Source organism: Formica exsecta, unplaced genomic scaffold, assembly GCF_003651465.1.
Source record: "Formica exsecta isolate Colony F162 unplaced genomic scaffold, ASM365146v1 scaffold826, whole genome shotgun sequence".
Lineage (NCBI taxonomy): Eukaryota > Metazoa > Arthropoda > Insecta > Hymenoptera > Formicidae > Formica > Formica exsecta.
In genome coordinates this window covers 1,171,548-1,187,479 of record NW_021853596.1, presented here as the reverse complement: position 1 = coordinate 1,187,479, position 15,932 = coordinate 1,171,548, and the positions used below count along the sequence as shown (strand labels likewise).

At 40.6% G+C, this 15,932-nt stretch overlaps 1 protein-coding gene across 3 annotated transcripts in view; it reads right to left on the bottom strand.

Annotated features, from left to right (window-relative positions):
• Positions 1–14,329, bottom strand: part of LOC115244651 (lachesin-like) — a 29,847-nt gene extending 15,518 nt beyond the window's left edge. For 2 of the 3 annotated variants that reach the window (XM_029822480.1, XM_029822479.1), the window contains exon 1: positions 13,916–14,329. In XM_029822480.1, coding sequence (XP_029678340.1) covers positions 13,916–14,026 — 111 coding nt within the window. In that variant the 5' untranslated portion in view covers positions 14,027–14,329. Of the gene's footprint in view, positions 1–3,612; positions 3,787–13,915 lie in introns of all 3 variants that reach the window. The other variant, XM_029822478.1, reaches the window with a different exon arrangement.
• Positions 14,330–15,932: the final 1,603 nt, after the last annotated feature.

The following is a 15,932-nucleotide window of genomic DNA, read 5'->3' as shown; positions in this document are numbered from 1 at the left end:
GAAAATCCATTGTGAAAATTGAGAAATTAATATCTTCTGTCATTTTGAAGTTTGAGTCATCTTGAATTATTTCGCGAAATCGCTTCGAAAAATAGTCCAGCATATCTTGACAAGTATAAAAAAAATATAGAAAATTTCAACATTCTATTTAAAAAAGGTAACAAAAAGTAATTAAAATTATTTATAAAAAAAATATTAAGATTATTTTCTTATTTTCTTAACTAGAATATTGTGTGTTATTTATTATTCATATATTTATATCCACTATAGAATAAAATTTGTTCATGGCACGGTACTGTTAAAAGTTGTGCAAGTTTAATATAGAGAAAAGAAAAGTCATTAATCTTCTGCGACAAATTTGAACATTTTTATTTTTTCGAAAGTAAAACTTTATATAAAGTAAAACAGAGTTTACTTCTTTTTTATTCTCAAATTATTTTTTTATGTAAAATCATCTTTTCTTGCAGTTAAATCATTAATAATATACGTAACCGTCCTACGCATATACAGAAAACCTAAAATATGATAAAAGTGATATAAAACATTTAAAAATGCTTTAACAATGAAAGATCGTCAAACCATAAAACAAGTAGACAGATTTATTTCATGTATGATATCAATGCGATTAGTTTGATATTTTTCAGATATTCGATACAAATATTTGACTTATGCGGGAGCGCGTCTACTCGTCTCACGGATTTTAAATCAAAATCACCCATTCCTCCCGTGTTGGCGTGCATAATAAGCTCTTCTACTCGATCCACCGTACTCGAGTACGGTACTCTAGCGGACCATTCCTATATTTCATACTGATTTACACGAACAAAAGACCGATAAAACCGACGACAAACGTCGCGGCGTAGCGTGTAGCGAGAACACCCTTGTTATCAATCGCGCGGCGATTTAATGAGAGATTCGCTATCTATTCCATTCGGAGTTTTATATTGTAATATTTGCTGTCGCGAGATCGATAAAATTATTTCAAACAATTTTTTTAAATTCATATTTTAGAATACAAAGTTTAATGTTCTCGTGCATTGACAGTGCAAATATCGCGGTCTTGCTATCGTAAATTTTAACGGATATAAAAATGCTCTCTCACATAACTGGATAAATTGTGGAACAATTTTCCGTCGTTCGTTTTACGCCGCTCCACATCTAAATTAATCTGCAAAAATCATAGGAAATATTTTGTTTGACGTGCTACGTTCAATTCGATGAATTATCGGATATATAATATAGTACAAAGTTTGGAGATGAGAAAACGAGTGAGCTCGACAAATGAACTCAATTCGCGCATCGTGTACCATTTCGAACGAGTGTGTATTAATAGCAAGTACGTTCATATACGAGCGAATATAAAATGCTCGACGACTATCGAATAGAAAGCAAAATCGTGTAACGTGAAAATGCATGTCATAAAATACGCATTAAAAAGGAAGAAAAATATATTTGCGTATAACCGGCGCGACGTGGTGGTAAAAGAAAAACGTATCTCGTGAAAAATAATCAGTCGTCGCTCGAGAAGAGATTAGGGTAAAGATATCTTTCGCTAGAATATTCCTACAAATAAATCTGTTTTGTATATAATGCATGGTTAAATATTTTCCTTATAAAATTACATATTTATCCGACGGCTGATGGTACGGATTTTGTAATATTAATGTTTTTGTGGGTAATGACCTGGCTGAGAAAAACAAAGAGGTCGATTCCATCCCGTGCGATCACAACGCAAAACTCTAGTCTTTTTACGCTCACTGCACTTAATTACGTTAAAAATAAGTTCAGTCGGAGTAATTAATTTTAGATTCACGTAAAAGTTTAATCACAAAGTTTTGGCCGGGCGCGGTAGTATTCGGAAAGTATCTTTTTAAGGGGCTGTAAAGGCCGAGGAGAGCGACGAGTGAGTTTAAAGATATGGAGGAGTGGATGTGCCAGCACCTTAATCTTTTCCCCGGCAAAGTTTCTCCCGTCGCAAATCTTGCCGCGCGAGCGCGAGCGTGAGGACGTGAAGCGCGGCCCTTGTACCCACCTTCCCCAAGGGAATACAGGAACGAGCGTGTAAATCAGGAGACACTCGACTTTTTAAACAGTAGATTACCTTCTGTTCGTTTGAAGGTAGAGAGAATCGCCGTATTTCACCAAGCGCGACAGGCGCACAAATATTCGTTATAAATCGATATATCTTTGCAAAAATTCTCCCGTACTGTCGTATTGTTAATTATTTTTCGTAGCGTTGCGAGGGAGAGAGAGAGAGAGAGAAAGAGGAAAATCCATGTACGGGAGATTATAAGAGAAAAAAAAAGAAAACAAGAAACGCGATTTATATCTGAGAGATTGAAAGATTGCGCGCTAGCGGAACTCATAATTCCGACACGCCGGTTATTGATACGGTGGATGCTTCGATATATCAGGAGGATGCCATATAGAAATCCGGCGCGCGGAATATAGATCGGTAGGCGGAAATAAATTCTTATACGTCCGGACGCGGATTAAGCGACGGGAGAAATTTACGTCGCGCGTCGCCGCGCTTTGGTAAATCAAGATCCTCGGTTCGCTTATGGATGCGCTGGGTACTGTGTCGTGGCAACGTTACGACATAAGGAAGGAACGTAATACGGTATGCCGTTATTTTCAAACCGACTCCCTTCCCCTTCAGGATATGTATGGGCTAAAAAAAGAACGTTTTGTGTATTTTAAATCGAGCAAACATATCTACACGTATGTATACGTTTGTCTTGATACGAGGTGACGTTAGAGGTGACGATTTCGTCGCAGCGTCTGCCGCGTTTGGAGAGCGAAAAGCGAGTTACCGGTAAATTACCTTTGCGCTTGCAAAGCAAAATCAATTACGCCGAGTATCAGCGAGTTCGCTTCGTACGATCACGTAGCAACGTAATAAAGGAAAGTCCTTCGTTTATGTCGCTACGCGAGCGCGACTCGTCACACATTTCGAAACATCTCTTAACTTTATGAGTTCCTCCCGGAGCCAAGGAGCGAACAATTAAAGGAAAAGCTGCGAGGAGGATCGGAGCCGCGTGACAATACATTATGAAAGTCGAAACGAACGTAAATCCGGATAGTAAAATTCGCGGAGGGGAGAGGGACAAAGGGTTACTCGGAGGATTTCTCAATTACCGAAATGGAATGTGTGACAAACGTAGGTAACAGGGAGCGAAAACAGAGAGACGTAGACGACGACGGTGACGGTGAAGTGACAAGCAGCCCGACGGGATTTTAAGCCCGAGATGTCACGAGAGTTTAGCTAAACGGTTAGAGAGGCTATCTAACGAGAAATCCTTTTGTCCCGCAGGATAATCTTTCCTTTCCATCGCTGGCCCGACTGAGCGCGCGATGAGAGATCTTTTGATATGAAATTAAATCGTACGATCTTTCTCGCAACGTAAACAAGTATAATATTATAACGAAAGAATAAACAAATATAATACAAACACGCGCGCGCGCGCGGACAAAGGTTGGAGAGAGATGCGCGAAAAGCGAAGAGGAACGGTTCTTTCCATTAACTCGTTCGCGTGGTCGAGTCTTATGCCGTATCGGGGAATCTCTCAGGAAGGAATTAGACGGGTCCTGGTGTAGACATCGAGGGCTTACCGTAGAGCACGGGAGCATCTGATAGGGGCGACCACCTGTCTCGTATTTCAACTTCTTCCCGGCTCAACCGGCTCTTCCGCATTGTTCGCCCCGTATGCAGCGAAAAGCACGTTGCTACGAAAAACCCTGCATTTTCAGACGTACCATTTCCTTTTTCCGGAATGCGCCCCGACTCTGTATGATATATACATACATGTATATATATATATACCGAATAACTCGCGTGAAAATAAATCCCATTATTGTATTTACACATTCAATTTTGATAAAAGAAACAAGATTATATACGTATAACTATACGAGTTGAGAGAGAAGAGATTATTAACGCGTCAGGTAACGAGATAGGTAATAGGAAAATTAATTTGAACGTTACTCCCGAAGATGAGCCTGTAATTCAAGTCGCTCCTTCAAACGTTTTCGCTAAACTCACGGGACGCGAAATTAATTTTGCGGTTATTCTCATAAGGGCGAGTTCTCCGCCCTCAAATACGCATCTGCAATAATATATCGTGTAATATAAAGGCGCGCGGGTAGGATGTATCACTAGACGGAGAAGCAAGATTCCCGGGAATGAATTGACTTTGCGAGAATTCGCGACACGTAATAAAGCAAATAAACGCAAATATTTCTCTCTATCGCGGGGGGGGGGGGGGGGAAAGATGACAATAACATTGTTATAATTGCGGCAGGATTTTCGAGTCTCCGGGAATTGCTGTCGCGATGTAACCCAAATCAGTCAGCGCCGTGATTGTTGCGTCGACGGCAGAGGAGGAAGAGGAGGAGGAGGAGAAGAGAAAAACGAAACGTTGGTGCACATAGGACGAAACATCACATCACATTCGATCCTCACATCGAACCGGAAAATTGTACCGCGCGCGAAACAGACTCGAACCAATTTTTTTTTCTTCTCCTGCCCATTCTCCTCCCTCACTTTTCTCTCTATCCCGTTCCCAAATGTATCCTCACCGCGCGGCTTCAAAACGAAAATATATGTACTGATCGATGAGGGGGGGACTCGCTGTTTGTTCATGGCTGCGAAACGAGATTTTTGCGGAAACGGAGAGAAAAATTGCAATCGAGATTTGTGGAGCGTTTCGATTGACGGAGTCTATTCTTTTTTTTTTATTATTATTTTTTGCACCGAAGGAAAACTGTCAGAGATTTTATTTTTTTTTTTTTTATTAATATTTTTTTTTTTTTTTTATTTCGAATAGGTTACTCGCGATACACCGAGATCTACGGGGGCGACGTGCAACAGTCTCTTGATCGTTATGCTCGCGGGGATATTCGTCACAATGGCTTCGCCATTTTAGATTAGCTCGACTCTTCGATGGGATTTGGAAAGAGAGATTCGTTCTTTCCGGCAATACGACAACTTCTCGTTATAATGATTCTTTGAGAGAAAATGTATCTTTCAAATTAATATAGAAAGACTTTTTATTATTTTTCACATTTTAAAGAGACGAAAGCGTGTGACATTATTTGTTTCTAAATTATCGCCGTTGCTCTCTGTCTGAATGCTGAATTAGTGATTTTACATTTATCTCAATATCAGTTGACGCGTTTCGCTGCCATATTTAACAATATATATTAAGACAAGGCACAAAGAATCAATATACGCCGTGATTTTAGAACTTTGTAGATTTAAATATTGCCAAATAACTTTGAGAAAATTAATTATATTAACAATAAGTGAAAATCTCTCTTGATTGTGTATTATATATGTTCGGGTTCTTAATGAAAATTGACATTAGCGACAACGAATTTAAATGCTTATCTCTCGCGAAATTAACTCGCGATGAACTTTCTGAATGTTTAAGCAAATATTGTTCTCTCGAAAAGCTCTCCGAAATGACAGAATGGAAAATTGACGGAAAATAATTTCTTTGTCGATAAAAGAATATACTCCGTATATTCGATAAATTTTTTCGCAATTGTGCGAAATACATTGTGTTCGATATGTACATACATGCATATAAGAAGACATTTTCGATTACAATGGAGAAGTAACATGCCGTTCAATTTACATGCAAAGCAACAAGAATTCGCCGGAGATAAATGTGCGGTAACTGTGCCTTATTTTACCGCTTTGCTCGTTGACATTACCGAATCTAGACATAATTGGGCATTTGAATACACTGTTATTACCATATATTCCGCTAAAATGTCACACTTTATGCGTGTTTACCGTACGACATGTAATTACTATGGTTTGTCTCTCCCTCGTACCGTTTTACAATGCCTTTGAAAAGAAAAAGAATTAACGCTTATACACCATATCGCATCCTCATTTGTCAAATTGGATTACGATCGTCCACCCCAGCCGGAGTTGTTAATCAGCGCCGTGAATGTTTATTTTTATCAATGCAATTAGGCAACGTGACACGACACTCGGAGAGATTTTAACGTCAGACTACATAATAATATTGTAACATTTTATTCTTCTTTTTCGCGTCGCAACCGCGTTTCGTCGTTATTATTTTGCATTTTGTATGTGTATTTCGCGCGGTACAGCTAATTAACGTTTCGCGTACCTTCTACGTAGCGTGGCGTTAATTATTCCCGTCCTCGGCTATAATAAATTTATCAACAACCGTATATTATTTAAATCGCATGCTGAAACTAGGTCTTTCGTTCTTGCATTCAGCAGAGTATTACATCAGCTCTCTTTGTCACTCGATGCTCGAACTTTTTATGCATAGATTTTTTTTTTTTTTCACATGCAAGAGATTATTCACATCACATACTTTATATTTACACAAGATGTGTGTATACAGATCATAATAGAATTTCTCGAGAGTATCGAAATATACGTCTACGTAAAAATGTTCTCGTTGTCCCGCGAGTCTCGACGAAGAGATGCCCACATTCTCGTATACCGGTGTATCAATAATTTTAATTATTTTATTCGCTGTACGAGAAAAATAATCGATCGATCGAGCGGCCGGGACAAGGCGCGACGCGCGCTGGCGGAAATAGATCTGGCAGTTGCTCTCTACGCCAGTTCCGTCGTCGTGCTCCAGCGGTTGCAAAATTCATACCCGGCCGAGGGCGTCGAAGTTTTCTTAATAACGGAATCCTGAATTCCGGCTGTTTCTCGAAGTAGGTCGTGCTCGATGCGATTTCCTAGGTCGTATCTCCATTTCCTGCGCGCGCGACTCCTCCGTATCTATCCAACCGGCTTCGCGTATCGGAGTTTCTCCTCGGGGACATAATTTTAAAACAGGGGCTACGTCTTTATAACGGTTAGAGAGGCGCAACCCTCTCTCTCTCTTCCTTCCCCGAGTTTTAATAAGACAATCGATGATGCAAATATGCTGTTACACTTCCCTTTACTCGGATCAATTCGCTTATTCGTTATTTCGGGTTTCCCATTGAAATTTTCTATATTTATGATTTCTTCAAGAGGGATAAAGAATCCACGTGTCAGTTGGGGCGCTAAAGTGCCCGCTAAAGTGCACGTGACGGTACGTGTAAAAGCGCGGGTACCAGCGACAAAAAGTTTTCTCGTATATCAAGGCGATGACTGCGGAAAAAAAAAGAACGCACCGCGCCACCGTCAAGCCGCCGTGCGTGCCTGCGTGGGCAACGAATAAATTCAAGCAATAAAGCTCGCGTAAAACGATCTCGGAGAGATCGAGAGAATTTTTTCTAACCGGATAAACAGATAAAACGTCCTACGAAACAATTTTGAACAATTCTCGGTTTGCATATTTAAAGAAAGCGTAACATCAATGTCTGATAACATTATTTTAAATATACGCGTTAGTGACACATTTCGATATGCAATAATATTGGAAATCTTTACTCGCGTCTAATTAAATGTAATATTTAAATGTATAAAACAAATTATATTAAAAAAATAATTTAATTACTTATTTAATGATGTTTCCTCGAGTAATTATATATTATTATGTATAATAGACTGCGCCACTAAATTATTAATCGTATAAGGAAATAACAATATTAATTCATCAAGCACGAGTGCACATATAAAGGAAAGGACGAGGAGGAGAGATTTAAACTCTCCGCATTTCTATTTAATTGGAAAAATTAATAATTATTTTTATACGACGCAAAATCATATTAAGGAAACCTCGCTACTTTGCGAGACATCGTTAAGTACATCATTATTTCACAGCTGATTGATTCGAGATGTTTCCACTAACTATACGATAATACTTGAAATATCATAGCGAATTAAATAGAGATGTCAAATACAGTATTTTCTGGTATGTAACATTCCTATTATATCGTGTGAGCGATCGATATGCTAAAAACACAATCCCTTTCGTCAGAAGTAACTCGAAATTTGTAAAATGGAAAATTTCATATTTTTCATCGTTTTTAAGCCGATATTTGAGATATATGTATGTATATTGACAAAATATATGACTGAATAATTTTTAAAATCATCATGATGGACCCCATTACGTTTAAAAATATAACTATACACGCGATAGATGGTATATAAATAAAAATTGATAAAATTAATTAAATATATGTATATTATAGAGAGAGAAAGAGAGAAAGAAATTATACCTGACTCTCTCTTGTCATCAATGTATAGGACACGCAAAAAAAAGAAATAGAAGGTGAATACGGACTCTGTAAAATATAGTTAGCAGTGCCACATGATACGTCTTATGCTAGTAAAAAGTGTAACTACCAGGAATGACTTTTTGTGGGAGAGAAGGTTAAACGGCGAAGAGTCGAACGATCGCGCCTCGAGGGGGATACATTTCGGCTTTTTCTCTTTCACGTAAAAGTTGACCTTACGCGTTTAAACGGTTCGTTAAGTTGATTCTCTCGGTTAGATTTTCATTTAATTTAACGACAGCGGCGTTTTTCAGTTCTCTCCCCCTAACTTTGAGAAAATTAATTATATTAACAATAAGTGAAAATCTCTCTTGATTGTGTATTATATATGTTCGGGTTCTTAATGAAAATTGACATTAGCGACAACGAATTTAAATGCTTATCTCTCGCGAAATTAACTCGCGATGAACTTTCTGAATGTTTAAGCAAATATTGTTCTCTCGAAAAGCTCTCCGAAATGACAGAATGGAAAATTGACGGAAAATAATTTCTTTGTCGATAAAAGAATATACTCCGTATATTCGATAAATTTTTTCGCAATTGTGCGAAATACATTGTGTTCGATATGTACATACATGCATATAAGAAGACATTTTCGATTACAATGGAGAAGTAACATGCCGTTCAATTTACATGCAAAGCAACAAGAATTCGCCGGAGATAAATGTGCGGTAACTGTGCCTTATTTTACCGCTTTGCTCGTTGACATTACCGAATCTAGACATAATTGGGCATTTGAATACACTGTTATTACCATATATTCCGCTAAAATGTCACACTTTATGCGTGTTTACCGTACGACATGTAATTACTATGGTTTGTCTCTCCCTCGTACCGTTTTACAATGCCTTTGAAAAGAAAAAGAATTAACGCTTATACACCATATCGCATCCTCATTTGTCAAATTGGATTACGATCGTCCACCCCAGCCGGAGTTGTTAATCAGCGCCGTGAATGTTTATTTTTATCAATGCAATTAGGCAACGTGACACGACACTCGGAGAGATTTTAACGTCAGACTACATAATAATATTGTAACATTTTATTCTTCTTTTTCGCGTCGCAACCGCGTTTCGTCGTTATTATTTTGCATTTTGTATGTGTATTTCGCGCGGTACAGCTAATTAACGTTTCGCGTACCTTCTACGTAGCGTGGCGTTAATTATTCCCGTCCTCGGCTATAATAAATTTATCAACAACCGTATATTATTTAAATCGCATGCTGAAACTAGGTCTTTCGTTCTTGCATTCAGCAGAGTATTACATCAGCTCTCTTTGTCACTCGATGCTCGAACTTTTTATGCAAGAGATTATTCACATCACATACTTTATATTTACACAAGATGTGTGTATACAGATCATAATAGAATTTCTCGAGAGTATCGAAATATACGTCTACGTAAAAATGTTCTCGTTGTCCCGCGAGTCTCGACGAAGAGATGCCCACATTCTCGTATACCGGTGTATCAATAATTTTAATTATTTTATTCGCTGTACGAGAAAAATAATCGATCGATCGAGCGGCCGGGACAAGGCGCGACGCGCGCTGGCGGAAATAGATCTGGCAGTTGCTCTCTACGCCAGTTCCGTCGTCGTGCTCCAGCGGTTGCAAAATTCATACCCGGCCGAGGGCGTCGAAGTTTTCTTAATAACGGAATCCTGAATTCCGGCTGTTTCTCGAAGTAGGTCGTGCTCGATGCGATTTCCTAGGTCGTATCTCCATTTCCTGCGCGCGCGACTCCTCCGTATCTATCCAACCGGCTTCGCGTATCGGAGTTTCTCCTCGGGGACATAATTTTAAAACAGGGGCTACGTCTTTATAACGGTTAGAGAGGCGCAACCCTCTCTCTCTCTTCCTTCCCCGAGTTTTAATAAGACAATCGATGATGCAAATATGCTGTTACACTTCCCTTTACTCGGATCAATTCGCTTATTCGTTATTTCGGGTTTCCCATTGAAATTTTCTATATTTATGATTTCTTCAAGAGGGATAAAGAATCCACGTGTCAGTTGGGGCGCTAAAGTGCCCGCTAAAGTGCACGTGACGGTACGTGTAAAAGCGCGGGTACCAGCGACAAAAAGTTTTCTCGTATATCAAGGCGATGACTGCGGAAAAAAAAAGAACGCACCGCGCCACCGTCAAGCCGCCGTGCGTGCCTGCGTGGGCAACGAATAAATTCAAGCAATAAAGCTCGCGTAAAACGATCTCGGAGAGATCGAGAGAATTTTTTCTAACCGGATAAACAGATAAAACGTCCTACGAAACAATTTTGAACAATTCTCGGTTTGCATATTTAAAGAAAGCGTAACATCAATGTCTGATAACATTATTTTAAATATACGCGTTAGTGACACATTTCGATATGCAATAATATTGGAAATCTTTACTCGCGTCTAATTAAATGTAATATTTAAATGTATAAAACAAATTATATTAAAAAAATAATTTAATTACTTATTTAATGATGTTTCCTCGAGTAATTATATATTATTATGTATAATAGACTGCGCCACTAAATTATTAATCGTATAAGGAAATAACAATATTAATTCATCAAGCACGAGTGCACATATAAAGGAAAGGACGAGGAGGAGAGATTTAAACTCTCCGCATTTCTATTTAATTGGAAAAATTAATAATTATTTTTATACGACGCAAAATCATATTAAGGAAACCTCGCTACTTTGCGAGACATCGTTAAGTACATCATTATTTCACAGCTGATTGATTCGAGATGTTTCCACTAACTATACGATAATACTTGAAATATCATAGCGAATTAAATAGAGATGTCAAATACAGTATTTTCTGGTATGTAACATTCCTATTATATCGTGTGAGCGATCGATATGCTAAAAACACAATCCCTTTCGTCAGAAGTAACTCGAAATTTGTAAAATGGAAAATTTCATATTTTTCATCGTTTTTAAGCCGATATTTGAGATATATGTATGTATATTGACAAAATATATGACTGAATAATTTTTAAAATCATCATGATGGACCCCATTACGTTTAAAAATATAACTATACACGCGATAGATGGTATATAAATAAAAATTGATAAAATTAATTAAATATATGTATATTATAGAGAGAGAAAGAGAGAAAGAAATTATACCTGACTCTCTCTTGTCATCAATGTATAGGACACGCAAAAAAAAGAAATAGAAGGTGAATACGGACTCTGTAAAATATAGTTAGCAGTGCCACATGATACGTCTTATGCTAGTAAAAAGTGTAACTACCAGGAATGACTTTTTGTGGGAGAGAAGGTTAAACGGCGAAGAGTCGAACGATCGCGCCTCGAGGGGGATACATTTCGGCTTTTTCTCTTTCACGTAAAAGTTGACCTTACGCGTTTAAACGGTTCGTTAAGTTGATTCTCTCGGTTAGATTTTCATTTAATTTAACGACAGCGGCGTTTTTCAGTTCTCCCCCCCCCCCCCTCTTCCACCATCCCTCTTCTTTAGCTTTCGATGTCCCTCCGGTGACGCTAACGAACGTGTTTGCAATTTTGACAAATTTCGCGCTAGAATTTCGCCTTTCGCGCTAGCCCCGCTAACAATGTAAACGTCGTTACTCATCCGTCACACGGTTTTATAGGGAAGGTCGTTTCGTCGCATTTTTACAGACACACATCGCATTTCGCGCACATTCACGCGAGTGTACCCGACGTGATATATATACATATGTCGTAAACGTTCTTTACGCTTATCCTTCACAGACCTATTACGGTTAACATATACGGGTGTTATCCATTTTAACGCAACGTGTTGCGCGATACGCGCATCGTGTGTACGTACATCGATGGAACGCGAATGTAGACGGGTTAATTCAACGAAGCGGAACGGTAAAGCGTGCCGATAAGCGTAAAACCGTTGTAGTGCGATGGAGAGCAGCAGGGAAGGAAGATGCGAGAAGACGGAGCGCGTTTACTCGATTTCACTCGCGGGATCATCGAAAAACTGTCGCGCGAGCAACGATAGACGTTTATCGATGAGCTGTCAAAAAGTGATCTTCGCACTTTCCACTTGTCGATACGCATTACCGTACGCACTTTATTCTTAAGACTCGATCACCGTATATAGGCGCGATCTGAAACACGTGAAACATCGCACGATATATGTATTATCGTATGATATATGTATGCGCTTAAGAAAAAGAGATAGAAAGAGACGTTTAAAAAATGGACCGACATTATTGCAAAATGACCTTCTTGAAGCGACCTTTACCGCGAAATCTACTTACGGTGGACTTAACGACTTCGGCCGCGGTTAAAGCTATAGGTATGCCACGCAATTAATTCCCTAAGTTTCCACCGGCAAGCAAATCGATGCAAATCCTTGAACAAAATCCCTTACGACGCACCACCTTGTAATAACTCCCGTCCCGACATCGGATTTGCCTATCCAAACTTCCGTTAAAAGCGCGATCAAATGATCTATGTCGTGATGATTTAGATCATTTTGACAAGAGGAAAGAGATCGTGTCGATATCGTTGAAATTCCTATGGGTGCTATAGATCGTATACAGATCGCTTAACTGAAAGACACGCGATTCTATATAGCATATATAGTGTATAGTAGGATAGAGTCACGCAGATGTCGACGTATATGTTTTGTAAATGGATATGGATATTATTGTTTCCGCAATGATCGCCAATCATTTCGATTACGTTTTGAATATACTCCCGTTTCAATAGCAAACTAGACAATAATAACATAAACAATAAATATAGCGAGATATGTGTACGCCAAAAATGACACGCGTCGGAAATTCCAATTGTAATCAAACCAGTTTTGTAAAAAGAAAACAGCAAAATTACGACGGTCAAATTACATTCAATATATTTTCGAGATTGACTTGACGCGAAGAATAGAATGAAAGAATTAAAAGAAATTTTCAAATACCATGATTGATACAATTATGGAAAATATGACGAAAAAGAAGATCTTTTACATCTTTCGTACTTGTACCTGTCACGTGGTTTATGACGACAATTTAAGCCGGGAGCAAATGAATGAGAAAAAAATTCCGTCGCTTTCCAGCGTTATAAAAATTCGTAACTTGGCGAGTGCGGGATTTTATTTTTCGAAAACTTTAAAAGTCGCGAAACAAAACGGAAAGAGAGAAACGCGATTTGGTAAAGCGGACGAAACGAAATTTACTTCGATAAAGGAAGATGCTGTATACGTTGCCGGGACAAGCTTTTCTTTCGAGAACACGCGAGTCAGCGAAGATGCGAAGGATAGGTAGCGAATTTGAGCGAGCAAACAATACTGCAATAAACTTCATCGCGAGAATTTTCCGCGTGAAATCTCGTCTATTTCCGTTTGTATGGAAAATTGACGGCAAATGCGGAGAAAATGTTTGAAATTCGTAGCATGGTCGGCTACAATAGCGAGTTGCCGTTGTGAATTCTTTCAACTTTTGCGACTCGACAAAATCTGAAGGAAGCGCGGTAAAAGTCATACAACTTTTACGCGCGGTAAAATCTTCCTTATATTTTCGCGTCCGGACTCGTCACTTTCCGTTACAAGCAAAGATAATTAGACGAGAAATTTAATTATCGCTCGAGTTAATGAAACAAAATCGGAATGTTAGATAGAGGCAAGCTCTCTCTCTCTCTCTCTCTCGACTCGGTGGAGAGTGAAAAGCGACTCGCGTGCCACGACGCCAATCTCCCTTTGACAAATTTACCTTGATGAAAGGCGGAACGCGCGACGCCGTGCACGACGCCGTCAAAGCCGACGAATATGAGAAGCGGTGCAAGCGCTGCGAACATGGGGACCGTCCTGGAACGCGCGGCATTCGCGCCGCGGGCCTGCAGCAGCGTCATTCCTAATCCCCCGGTTAGACGCGACGCACTCGCGCGATTCTCCGATCCCGCGATTCTCCCGGGATGCAATGTCCTATATCACCCGCGACCCGCGAACCACTCTCTTACCACGCGATTGGTCGACGATTAGCGCACCTGGTGTCGCCTGGTGCGCCTTACGCGCGCCTGGCACGTGCTCGGAGCAGCTCCCGGCCGAGCGTCTCCGCTCATCTCCGTGCGTTGACGCGCGGGCCGCGAGACACTCTCTTCCCGTGGGATAAGCCGACAGCACCGTCGTCGGTGTCGCGGAGCGTGACACGCCGACGGAGGCACGTCGGCTCGGCACGCATCGACGTGGCTCAAGGTCACGAACGCGCGCGCCAGAGAATCCGCGAAGAACACTCCGATCCGACACGAGACGAAGCTCTCGCACCCCTTCTCTCGCCGCGAGTCCTGGTCCTGGTCCCTCTGTCCCGGGCCGTAGACTGCTGCCTGGAAACCCTCGGAGTACGGAGTACGCTCGTGCCTCCTCCAACCGTCCCTCCCGTTCACCCCCTTGAGCACCCCCGGCTCCGCGTTCCGTCCCGCGACTCGCCACCGATAAACTTCCTACGGGCACCCTCCGATACTCTCTCCCTCGCTCTCGCGATCTCTCTCTCTCTCTCTCTCTCTCTCTTTCTATTTCCCTCTTCGTTGTGCAGCCCGCACCAGGAACATCTAGCGGCGCTTGCGCCATCGTAACCGTGCCCTGATGCCCGGGCACTGCCGCTGCCACTGCTGCTGCCTCTGCCTCTGCCTCTACCTCTACCTCTACCTCTGCTTCTGCCGCTTCCTCGTACCTTGGCGAATCTCTCTACGGTCTGTCTCTCTTGTCCGCTCGTCTGTTCTTTCCTCTCCTTGTCGGTGGCCCTTTTCGCGGGGAAGACCCTACGGTAGTAGAGCTCCCGCGCGACCTCCCGCCTCTCTTCCCCTCTTTCTTTTTCGCTCTTTCGACAACTCGGCCTCTACGTTCCGAATTTCCTCTCTCCAGGATCGTCCTCCTGGTACTCGACGGAACGCTCACCCGTCTCGAGGTCTACTTCGCTTCTTCCTGCTACTCGGTCGAGGATCACCGGCACATCGACCGAGACAATTTGATGCTCGGCGAAAGATTTAAAAATAGCAACTACTATTAGCCGGTCCTATTGTTATTAGGGAAACGGCTCGGGTAACTTGCGGATGATGTCGTGGCCATCCCTCCCGTCGAGTCTCTCTTCTCTCGCCAATGTTCTCACTCCGGGACACCGTTTAATTTTAGATATTGTTCCCGGAATTGCGAGTTACGATAGCCACGCGTGCAACCGTATGTCGTCGCGAATAATACTTCCCGTAGATTAAACGCTATCTAATTCAGTTTATTTTCTACGTGCTGATCGCTCAGAATGTCTATCTCTTGGAAAAACGACTCCCACGACGATCAGCCGTAATCCTGTCGCGGGCAATAAAGAAACAACTTTGTACACCACCAATGGCATGGATATATAAATCCCCGCGATGGATATTACTTTTTTAGAATACGAAATAAATTCCTCCTCACAAATATAACGGAATACGCTCCCGCGGGAGTAATTTGAAATTAGTGTAACATAAGAATGCACAAAAGAAAATAATAATAATAATAATAAAGTTGGTAAAAAAAAAAGAACAATTGCAAAATGCAAGCGTTCACTTGTAAATTCATTATAATGTTCCGCACGGGTACGATAAAAATATATTTGTAAATTTAAATACTCTATATATATTTTAAGCCAATATTTTACACGTGTCATATGGCGAATGGCATCGACTAAATCCGCGTGCAAAAAAATGACAAATAGAGAAACGTCAAAAGCGACAAAAATAATTTCAATCTTATTCCTT